At 49.6% G+C, this 12,103-nt stretch overlaps 1 protein-coding gene across 1 annotated transcript in view; it reads right to left on the bottom strand.

Moving 5' to 3' along the window:
- Positions 1–12,103, bottom strand: part of LOC122378499 (rho GTPase-activating protein 33-like) — a 162,572-nt gene that overhangs the window by 81,530 nt on the left and 68,939 nt on the right. The window contains exon 2 of the mRNA XM_043359610.1: positions 653–871. Coding sequence (XP_043215545.1) covers positions 653–871 — 219 coding nt within the window. The remainder of the gene's footprint in view (positions 1–652; positions 872–12,103) is intronic.

Genomic DNA, 12,103 nt, shown 5'->3' with positions numbered 1-12,103 from the left:
AAAAGCAGACAGCGGAGTAAAGGTCGCCAGAACGTGCCACGGAACGCCGAGACTGAACACCTGCCATATCAGCACGGTCTCGGAAAGCTTTCATCTCTGGCGTCTTTCTCACCAGCGACATGAGAGGCCACGACTGAATGGTCGTCGTGCCACTTGGGTGGCTCTCTTGGAATGTTGCAGGATGATGAGCTAGAATTCAGATTATTACCTATCTAACTGAAGTGTGAGGATGCTGAGGCGGCGGCAGCTCTACTCGAGCTGGGGGCGCCGAGGACTGCGCTGACTGCCGTGACAACTACTGACCGCTGGCCAGCGCCGACAGTGTGCAGTCAGCTCGCTTCTTCGGCGGCTCGGCGACCGGCAGGCCACCCTCGGAGCCGAGTGCAGAGGTTCCATTGATCGCCGCCCCACCATCCCTGCCATCGGTGGAGCACAGCAGGCGAACAGACGGTAACACCCGCCCGCCGCCGCCCAGATCGCCGCCGTGGTCCCCAGACCGCCCCCCCCTCCCCCCCCACTCCACTCTGCCGCCGTCCGCCCGAGGCGACTCGGCTCTCTAAACCTCTCCTCAATCGCCACAAACTCAGCATCCTTCCCACTCCCCACGTGTTTTATTTTCTCCCTCTCCCTCCCTCTCCCTCCCGCCGCTCACCTCCAGGCTGATTTCGTCGCTGGCCTGTGCCACGTAGCGTTTCCCGACGAGCGCGGCGGCCACGGCCGGCGTGTTGATGTCCGAGTCGTCGGCGCCGACCTGCCGAGCGCCGCCAGCATCGAGCTCGAACCAGTTGAGGATCGGCGCGCAGTTGATGAGCGGACCGGCGATCTCCGAGAAACGACGCAGGTAGTCTGCGACCAGGGCGTCCACGGCCTCCTAAAAACACAACATCAGGTCAGGTCAGGCCAGGTCAAGTCAGGTCAGGACGGCCAGGAGACTTCTTAGTGGCTAACCGCCAGGGCAGCTATGCATGCCATTTCGAGATCGAAAAAAAGGGTAATGCCATCAAGCAAGGATAGTTGGCATTGTTGAAGCTAGAAGGTGTGTGTCATGAGATGGTCCCTCGTAAGTAATCTGGTTTTACAGCAATGGGACAGCGGCCCGCACGTTTGGGAGCTAATTTTTAGAACAAAGTTACACATATGTGCCCGTCTGTGAACGCACTGTCCGTCCAACATTTGGAGTGGCTTCTCACAGCTCAGCAACCGGGAGCTGAGAAAGTATTCGCAGTCGCAGTGCTGCTGCTTTGAGTTTCCTACAACTTCAAGGTACCAAGCAGCTAGTAAATCCGATGATGCCCTTTGGCACAAGAAGGCAAAACAATGCCATTCAACGTCTAAAAATTCGGCCAACGCTCAGTCACTGCAGAGCTTTTGAGTCCGCACTGAAACTTCAGTACACCAGAGGCCGAGCAACACTAATTAATACCAGTTCCCGAAAAAACCCTCTCGTGCCGCGAAAAAAAATTCTTGTGCCGCGACCGCTGCCGGCCGACACAACTGTACAGCGCCGAGTCACTGAATCAATACCTCCTTCATTCGACTCGGCTCCGCGAACGTCACTTTATTCTTGAATGTCCTATTTACCAAAATGTTCCCGATCGCCTATATGCAGCCTTGAGCAGCCATCTAGAAATTAACGTTTCTGTTCTCCGCTCCTCGGATTTGCTGACTCTGTTATTAACCCGCGCACCGACGGGGGTCTGCGCCAACTTCGCACCGACGGGGGGGGGGCGGATGACCGCCCCCCTGAGATCTCGAGAACGAAGCAAGATAGCGACAAGCGGTAAACGACATCGGATACGCACGGACAAGGTCTACAATTTTTACTAAGGTCATTTTCAGGTCAGGTCAAAGATGACGTCACAGGGGTCGAAAAAGTCAAAATGGCGGCGCTAGATATGGAGAGAGTTTTTCTTGAATAACTTTCGAATTAGTCAATATAGGAACAAACGAAGGGCATCATCGTGATCCTCTCGTCAATCCGCATCGAATGATATATATGTTGACCTCGAAAGGTCAAGGTCAAAGGTTGACCTCAGGGCACGTGACCTCGAGGTCATCATGTATATCATTCGATGCGTCTTGACGAGCTGAACACAATGAGAACACCCGCGCGGCTGTATCTTGTTCCTGTACGGAGTTATTGGCAAAAAACCGCTGGTGACCTTTGATGACGTCACATGACCTTACAGCTGCCCAACAGCAAAACAGACCTCAAGGTAGTAAAGGTTGATCGTATATGAAGTCATGTATGGTATATGGGGCCATTCCGACCCGTTTTAGTGGTAAAAACAGGGAGTTGATTTTTCCCCCATGACTTATAATGGGGAGGTCGCGAAATTGACCTGACCTTAGGTCACCGACATCAAAATTCCGAGATATACAAATTGTAGCTACTAAAGACCTAATAACATCCTGCGACTTTCAAAGGCCTCCGACATCTACTGTAGCTCTGGCACGGTGACAAAGTTGCAAAAAAGTGACTTGAGGTTGGGTCATTCAAAGTGACCTGGTGACCTGACCTTAAAAGTTAGGAGGTTCAAACTTGCACACCATGTGTAAAATTGATGAGAGAATAGTCGTACTAAATTTCGTGGCGCGTAGCGCCGCGGTTTTCCCGCTATCCGCGAAAAACCTCAGGGGAGTGGATATCCGCCCACCCCCCGTCGGTGCGCGTGTTAAATGGATCCATTCATGAGAGAGGTGGCGACCACATGGTGTTCAGCTCTTTCAAAAATTCTTATCTGATTCAGTACGCCTCAGGTAGCCTACCGGACTGGCGGGCTGACCCCTCGGGCCGGCCGGAGCCGGAGCGGTCGGGCGGGTCGGCTGTCGTACTACCCGACGGTCAGTCCCGCTGTCACTGCCAGCTCAGTCGTCCAGTCCAGGGCCTCGGCTAACATGCTGACTTCTGGCGCAAATGTCCCAGAAGTTTCAAGGAATGCCCCTGAGTGATCAAATTTTGCCCAGCCTCCACAAGGAGATAATATTTTAACCCTCGCATGTGTAGGGGGTCGGATGGACCCCCCATGGTTTTTCGCAAATAACTCGCGTAAAAAGCGGCCGATCGAGATAAAACTTTCAGTACCCTTGCATTGGTCAATTTTACATCTACCCTGAAAATTTCATGACCCTGACCCAAATGACCTTTGACCTGTGACCTCTTTTCCGAGGCCATGTTTGGCCGGAATCGCGATTCGGCGTATGTCGGCTCGCATTAGCCGCGCGTTTGCAAGCTTTTCGTGGTTTCAAACGTTCAAACATGTGATTTGATGTTGCTCCCATGCATTAGGGTGGGTGTCAAGGTCACTTGAAGGTCAGGTCAGGTCATTGACCTTTGGTGACCTCGGTTCACTTTTTCGAGTTTTACTTACATGTTTCTAGGCTAGTTTTTGGAGCTAGCTCAAAACTTTTTTACTACCTCCTGGAGAGTTCATTTTCATCAAACCCGCAAGATAATAGTATATTGAAAGGGTAACTCGCTGCTACCATTATGTGCATAGTAACGGTACGTGGTTAATATGAACTTATTCGCCAGCGAAGAGTATTATTACCATGTAAATATCAATATTACTCTCGCGATCCAGAACATCACGAAAACTCTTTCCTCCTGGGTATCGTGACTCGGGTACAGATAGTCGTTTCATGCGTGGATCTTGTTTACCCTCGTGAAGATGATATTTGAAATGGAAACAATCAGCCAATCAGAAACGAGATCGGCCGTTTGCGGTTTGAAGGCCGCGCGCATCTGTCAGTTTTCGGCCGTTGGTCTCCGAGAGCGGATGTGAGCAGTGTCGGTGCCGCGCGGCGTGGCCGTTGGTGATTGTGCTTGTGTGTTGTTCATCGCCTATAGAGCCTCTGTGGACATTTTATTGTAAGTACCGATGTGCTAGAGCATTGCGTGCCGTTGAGTGGTGCTAATTTGACCTGGTTAACAGGACCCCGTGCACGGCCACGTGGCCTAGTGTTGTGAGTACGTACATTAATTTTGTTGTGATGCTACAAGTTTATGCATTTTGTTGGTGACTTTGAAAAAGCCTTGCACTGTAGTGATCCAGTCTCATTATCTCACGCAGACGGGCGACCACCCAGGAACGCCGTCGCTCACTTCAAATATTGTGCGCTCTGCCTAATTCAATATGAGGGCGCTGAATGTCTTGTATTCATATTCAAATTGCATTCAAGTTGTATCGTGGTGTTTATTTACCGCTTGTGCATTGCTGAACGCTTTGTATAAATTTGTATGAATAAGTGAAGAGTCTCACAATGTTCATGGTTGGTGTGCCCCTCGTATTGTTTGTACGGAAGCCAAATATACCTACATTGTTGCTCTTGAAACATTTTTTTTTAGTTGGTGAGCTCCGGTTAACAGAAGCTTCGTGAAGCTTCTGAAGGAACCGTCTGTGGGTCTGTTACCATCCTCTGGGGGGTTTACACTAAAGGAAAGAGTAAACATTACCATGTGACAAAGGGTAGGCCATAAGAATTTACTCTCTGTAGGAGGGTAAAGCACAGAGTAGATGATGCGTTACTCCCTAAAAAAGGGTTCCGTTAAAGATTTACCCTTTCAAAGAGTGTAACCCAAAAAATGTTACACTTTAGACAAGAGTAAATCAAAAGAGTTTACCATTCAGAAGATGGTAAAAAACGTCTGTGTGTCATGTTACCCCTCCCTGGCGAGTTTACTCTTCATGAAAGAGTAAAATTTACCATCTGGAAGGTGGTAAAAAACGTCTGTGTGTCAAGCTACCATGCTATGGCGGGTTTACCCTTCAGGAAATGGTAAAAAAGTTTTCAGTGCTGAATTCGAATTTAGCAACCATTTTAACATAAACGAAGTAGTTTTGGTGACTTCGTAACATGTTACGAAGCTGTCAGAGGCGGTTGACACGTACTACGAATGCCCGTCACGACGCCTACCGGTTGACCTGACCTGATCCCTGACCCGACCTGGTCTAAATGCTAGACATCATCTGTGATCAAAACTGAACGATATATTCGTGATCAGCGTCCCCAAAAACCCCATAGCAGCCACATTTTACGACTTTCGAACAGGTCCCGATTTTCCCGACCTTGGGTCACTGACCTGACCAGTGACCTGGAAGGTCAACCAATGACCTAGGACCTTAAAATTGGGTATCATCGGCTTCCTCTCGTGACGGGCAACACGCTTGTTTTTTCCGCAAAGCTCTAGCTCGATCAGGGGCCAAACGGCAAGGGGGGAGGGTTCCAACCGACCCCCCCCCCTACACATTAGAAGCTGGCAAACGCCGCACACATGCGAGGGTTAACCCTCGCCGGCCGAGGGGGGGGGGGCGGGTGCCGCCCCCCCCCCATAGGGTTTTTTCGCGATAGCTCCGAACACGCTGGCGATAGAGAGCTGAAACTTGGCATATCTGACCTTTGATCCAAGCCGCATCTTTTGACACCAACCGCATTTCTGGGTCAGGTAAGGTCACTGACCTATGACGTCATAAGTGAACCTCTGCACGGTCTTCAGATGTCGCAACTTCGCAACGCCCTCACTGCCAGAGGAGATGTCACAGGGAAATGAAACTTGCAGGATCTAGTATCCATTATGAGTCTCACAACTTGTATATCTCGGATTTTTCCTAACGGTCATATGAGGTCAGGTCATTTTCGTGACCTCACCATTATAAGTCAATGGGGAAAAATGAAAACTGCTATTCTGGCGCCGGGAACGATCTCCAACTATCTCAAGCACACATAATCGTGATTTGATGAACTCCTTGCAAGGTTAGATGCGTCACTTTTGCAATGTTGACCTTTCGTGACGTCATTTATGACGTCATCAAGGTCATATTAGTTTTTCGTCAATAACTCCCGATCAAATTGAGCTAGCGAGTCGAGAAAGCCAGCAATGGACTCAGGAAGACCTGCCGAATCGAATGATATGCGACATGACCTCTTTCGACCAACTTCGTGACCTGAGGGTGCTGACCTGACCTTGACCTGAGGTCAACACCCTAAGTTGACCTGAACCGAACAAAAAAGTTTATCAATCGACGCGCCTGAGCGAGGCGAACACGATGCTGCCAAAATCGCTGCTCTGCGGCCGTTTTTTGCGAAGTTATTCACCAAAAACTGAACCGTACCCTGGGGCACTTGACCTGACCTCAGAGGTCACCGGTTGACCTAGGACCTTAAAATCGGATACCAATCTCTGCGTCTCGTAACAGCGCACACGCTCGTTTTTTCCGCGACGCGCTAGCTCCACCAGGGGCGAAACGGCGAGGGGGGTCGTACCCCCCCCCCCCCTCGGCCGGCGCGTATGTAGAAAACCAATAGGTCCGGCGAGGGTTAATTTGAGCGTGTCTTGTTTCACTCGGGAGCGGTTGAAAGCGTTTGTCGAATGTGACAAGAAATCAGGGACGGCAGAAGAGGGTATGCATTGTGCAGTTGTGCAGCTGCACCCCTAATAAACATCCTAAAACATGGATGTGCATTGTGCACTCCAGACCCGCTGTCACTTCCCTCTAGTTGCTCCAGACATAGTTCAGTGCTCCAGACGGACTCTGTTTATCTTAAAAGTGGGCTCGCAATGTACGTATGTACATTATCAAATCCGAGAAATGGTTCATATCGCACTGCCTGATAACATTTTTACAAAAAAAAAATGTTGAAACCAGTTCGAGGCAGCTAAGCACACGATTTTAGTAAGCTCAATCAACAAAAGCTGAAATCAGCCTTGCAGTATTTCCTACGTATCCATTAGATTACACGCCATATCAGACAGAATGTCAGGCGCAGCTGAGCCGACTGAGGCCGTGTGTGTGTGTGGGGGGGGGGGGGGCTGACTGAGGCCATGTTTGTGGGGTCTGACTGAGGCCGTGTGTGTGTGTGTGGGGGGGGGGGTCTGTCTGACGCCGTGAGGGTGGCGGCTGACTTAGGCCGTGTAGGTGGGGGGGGGGGGGGTCTGTCTGACGCGGTGAGGGTGGCGGCTGCCTGAGGTCGTATGGGGGGACTGGCTGAGGCCACGGCGGGGGAGGGGCGGCTGGCTGAGGCTAGGGACGCGGGAGGGACGCGGGAGTGGTCGTGTTTACCCCACTTTTTCTAGGCGGCCGATGATGGTCACAATAAGAAGGCACGACACGGGACCGGGTATTCGCGCCGCCATAAACCTTCAGGAAAGTCGACCATGGTTCATGGCATCGCTGAGGCGGATACAGTCAGTGTCAGACCGGGTCCTTTACATGGGGGGGGGGTCGTCTCGGCCGCTACATTTGGGCCTCGCACGCGACCGGGTCTGCACATACCGCGGCGTCCGAGCGACGGGCGGCTGGTCGAGCCCCGAGAGCCAGGTAACCGCACTGCCCGGCCAAACAGGGTACCAACGGGACCGCACCAGACCGCACCAGACAGCACCAGACCGCACTGCCCGGCCAGACAGGGTACTAACAGGACCGCACCAGACCGCACCAGACCACACCAGATCGCACCAGACCGCACCAGACAGCACTGCCCGGCCAAACAGGGCACCAACGGGACCGCACCAGACCGCACCAGACCACACTGCTTGGCCAAACAGGGCACCAACGCGACCGCACCAGACCGCACCAGATCGCACCAGACAGTACCAGACCGCACCAGACAGCACTGCCCAGCCAAACAGCGCACCAACTGCCCAGCACTGCCCAGCCAAACAGGTGCCGACCAGTTGGATGCTATTTATTTCAACATGGCTTGAATTCGTCGCCCTTGGCTTTTTTGCTCGTTAGGCTTTCTTTAAACTCTACAAGTACTTCATGAACTTATTCACCGCGATAAACGCATTTGACTATCGGATGCACATTTTTTTTTTTGCCTTGGGGCTCAGTATCTATTTTTCAAGAGGCGCTGATCACCTAGCTGCAGTTTTTCTCAGATGGCGACTTCGGTCACCCACCCACCAGTGGAGCGGGAACAGCCACTATCGGTCACACAATGTAGCGTCAAACAATATTTATCAATGCTCATACAATGTCAGTTTTTAGTGACAAACACATACTTAATGTTAGCGACCATCACACTCCGAGTGCAGCGCCCGCCCGGTACCAGCCAGGCGTCAATCGGTTTGGCGGGCGGCCAAATTCTCCCATCCGGCCCTCGTGCAATAGCAGGGCATCCCAGAATCGACCGAACATTTATCTTCTGGCCAAAAGCACAATTGCGCTCAATTCTGATGAGGTACGACGATCATTATACCTTTACAGGACATCTCTTAGCTATCGAGCTTGAAGGCTGCGGTGTGCTTTTGGTTGCCAGTCGCGACTGGAGGCAATTATTATCCAGATTCAGCTCAGCAAATAGTAGGGGAGACCCGGGAGGTATGGGCCCCGGGAGGTATGGGCCATCGCAGTTTTGAAGAAGTGTTGCGTATTTCTACACATTTGACCACGTAAACTGCTAGCAGCCATTCCGTTATACAAGCCACGTGATTTCCAAAATCTTCCTCACTCGTCTTTGGCAATGATGCCAGTCAATAAATGAATGAATGAGCGGTGATTATATATTACTGACCGGGCCGACGAAATTATTTGGAAACGAGGTTTGCAAAATTGACGGAGGCCCGAGTGCGGAGCACGAGGGCCGGAGTCAAATTTTGCAATCCGAGTTTCCAAATAATTTCGTACGGCTGCTTGGTACGGCTGAGGTCAGTAAGATTTTTCCTACATGCAGCATACCTATTAAAACGTTTTGACAGGTTTTGGTGACACTTATACAATTGTTTTGTACATAATTTCCTAACAATGATTGCGCTACTGCTGTGGATAAAGCTTTGAAGGAAATGCACAGAAAAAATGCATCAAAATACCTTACTTCAAACGAAATCGTCTCTGACAATATTACCTCAGAATGGCACAACAATTGGATATCCAAGGAACACAATTCATGAATGATTTGTCACGACAAAGAACAAGAAGAAGGTATACTATTCCTAGTGATTAAACGTGAATTTTCCAGTCTTCTTGCAAAAATCTTTGCTTTATATATATAATCGTGCTGTGTTGATGCCCTATGGCAAAACGTTCGTGAAATACATTATATTTTCCATATTTTACATGTTTGTTTCGAGGAAAGGACTATACAACTATCAAATAATAACTCAATAAATAAATAAACCTAGGCCCAAGGAAACGGTGTACATATAAAACGAAGATAAGACAACAAGCGATAATGGATTTGGGTTAATAGGCGCATATCTAACCATAATTTTGGCTTTGTAACCAATACAAAATATTTCGAAGCCCTTTATAAGCAGAGCAGATATTTTTTACCAAAAATGTTAGTTTTCTAATTTTACGATGCAAATATCATGCAATAATGATGTCAATTATACATTCCCTGGATCAATAACCGCAGGTTGTTTGAAAAGACAAACACTATTCGTTAGAATTGTGTTTTTCTATTGAAAAACAACCGGAGCGGTCGTTCTCCGGGCTATGTTTTGCAAGTCTGGCCGCGAATTGGGGCAACTTGAGCGGGGCCTAGACGAAATGTACAATCTTCGTAAAAATTTTAGGGTATGGGCTCCCGCATAACCGCAGGTTGTTTGAAAAGACAAACACTATTCGTTAGAATTGTGTTTTTCTATTGAAAAACAACCGGAGCGGTCCTTCTCCGGGCTATGTTTTGCATGTCTGGCCGCGAATTGGGGCAACTTGGGTCAGGCCTAAACTTGTGGCTCGATTTTCTTAAAAATTTCAGTGTATGGGCTCCCGCAGGCGATCTACCTGTTGGCACCGGTCGCTACTCGCTTAAAACCTCGTGGCACGTGGCACGTGCGATTCCATTTTCCCCATGTTAAGTCAACGGGGTTTTGGACACTTTTTGCGCGATCGGGAATAGCGGAAAAACGAGCCAAGGAAGAGGTGGTTTTCTTCCCAGCATTTTATGGCAAACACGTTTGGGTACACGCTAGTGTGCGCCGTATACCCCTCAGAACTTCGTAACGTGTCTTTGCACGAGGTCAAAGTTGAACTTTTTTCGCTCCCCATGTTAAGTCAATGGGCGTTTTTGCAGAGACTTTTTCATTCGCTCATTGTACAAAATTATATGATACGATTTTGTTTAAACTTTCAGGACTTGTTGAGAAAAGACCATAGAACATGTTGTTATGCTTCTTTAAGCTGTGCAAATTCGTTTGTTGTCTTTAGGCTTCTTTAAAAATGAAAAATTTTAACATGGAAAGTCAATGGGAGCGTCTTTGGTGCTTAATAACTTTGTACCTTGAAGACATATTCAAGTGAAAAGTTGATATTTTATACAACTTTTGATGCTCTTTCCAATGATATATACAACTTTATTGCACGTGGTGCCGTTTTTGAGAAATATAGTAAAAAAGCACGACATTACCGAGATTTGAGCTCAGACCTATATCGTTACGGTGTCAGGCGGACACGAGGACAGGTGGCGCCGCCGCCGCCCGCATAGCGGCGGGAATGTGAACTAACCTGTTTACCATCTATGGTATGGTACCATCGGGGGACCGGCCGCCGTCGGCACCATTTCGGGACTTTGCATCGCAATAAAAGGCTTATTTACAATTGAAAATGGACTAGCGAGAGTCGTTATGGAATCAGAATTTGATGCTGTACAAAACTAGGCGCCTATTTTCATTGTGATGGCATCACAGACTACACCGCTAACCCCAATAAAGCAGATTTATGTCGCGTCATCGATGATTACATATAATGTTTCTTTGATATATATGTAGTCGGGTCTTTCAGCTGCGTTCCTCCCCTCCCTCGCCGCGCCGGCGGGTCGGCCATCCGCGCCCTGCCGCCCGCCGGCTGCTGGCCGGTCAGCTGGCCGGTCAGCTGGTCGCCCGCGGCTGTCGGTGCAGTGCGGGATGCCTACTTGCGGGGGGCCGTCGTGGCGGCGGCCCGGGTGGACTGGGCGAGCAGTGAGTTGGGGAGCGCTGCGCTGTCGGTGCTCTAGTTTGCATTGCGTTCGCATGATACGGCTTGAGCCAATACAGAGTGAACTGATTGAGCTGAGCAAGTCTTTATATACATTGAAAAGTAAAGCACTTTTTACTGCATCTACGGTGAGATGCTAGATAAAATTTATGGTCTACCTAATGGTACCCATTACTTAACAATTAAGTGAATCATTTCGTCGCTAAACTCTCGTAAATTCGTATGTCCGCCTCACTATGGAGTTTGGACCGTAACGTATGGTCTTTGCTCAGACAGTATACGAACAGGTGACGGGGATACCTCCCATAGAAGGATGCGACACGATTTTACTGCTAAATAGCGGCCGGCCGCCGTGGGGACGTTTTTGTACGACTTATATCTCGGCAACCACTGGGCTGATACACGTGCGGTTTTTTGTGTTGGGTAGCTTTTTTCCTTCTTTCACATAGTGTGCTACTCTCGATGCATATGGGTGACCCCTAACGCACGTTCCACGTGCAAAGCCAAGAGGTGCCTGTTTTGTAATAAGTGCAATAGCTCGCGGTAATTACTGGGCCGATTGCGCTAAAACTTGGCATGGAGGTAGACACATTCCAGGCGATGCATTTCCACGTGTCTTGGTAGGGGTGCAACTGCACGTGCGCACGTGCAGGGTGACGCTTCCAGATCTCCAGAACGGCCGGGCCGATTGAGTTCAAATTTGGTACACCGCTAGAGACCGGTTAGTAGGGTGCCGTGCACAAGTCAGATGGGACCCGCTATGCACGTGCGCACGTGCAGGCTGACGCTTCCAGATCTCAAGAACGGCTGGGCCGACTCTGCTGAAATTTGGCATACCGCTAGAGACTGGTTAGTAGGGTGCCGTGCACAAGTCAGTTAGTATGTATTTTCATGTGCCACGGTTGGGGTGCAGTTGCACCAGCGCACGTGTAGTAACCGCAGGTTGTTTGAAAAGACAAACACTATTCGTTAGAATTGTGTTTTTCTATTGAAAAACAACCGGAGCGGTCGTTCTCCGGGCTATGTTTTGCAAGTCTGGCCGCGAATTGGGGCAACTTGAGCGGGGCCTAGACGAAATGTACAATCTTCGTAAAAATTTTAGGGTATGGGCTCCCGCAGGCGATCTACCTGATGGTACCGGTCGCTACTCGCTCAGAATTCTTTTGCGCGTGGCACGTGCGATT

This window comes from Amphibalanus amphitrite, unplaced genomic scaffold (genome assembly GCF_019059575.1).
Source record: "Amphibalanus amphitrite isolate SeventyFive unplaced genomic scaffold, NRLGWU_Aamphi_draft 000060F_arrow, whole genome shotgun sequence".
In the NCBI taxonomy this organism is placed as follows: Eukaryota; Metazoa; Arthropoda; class Thecostraca; order Balanomorpha; family Balanidae; genus Amphibalanus; species Amphibalanus amphitrite.
This window is presented reverse-complemented; position numbering and strand designations above follow the sequence as displayed.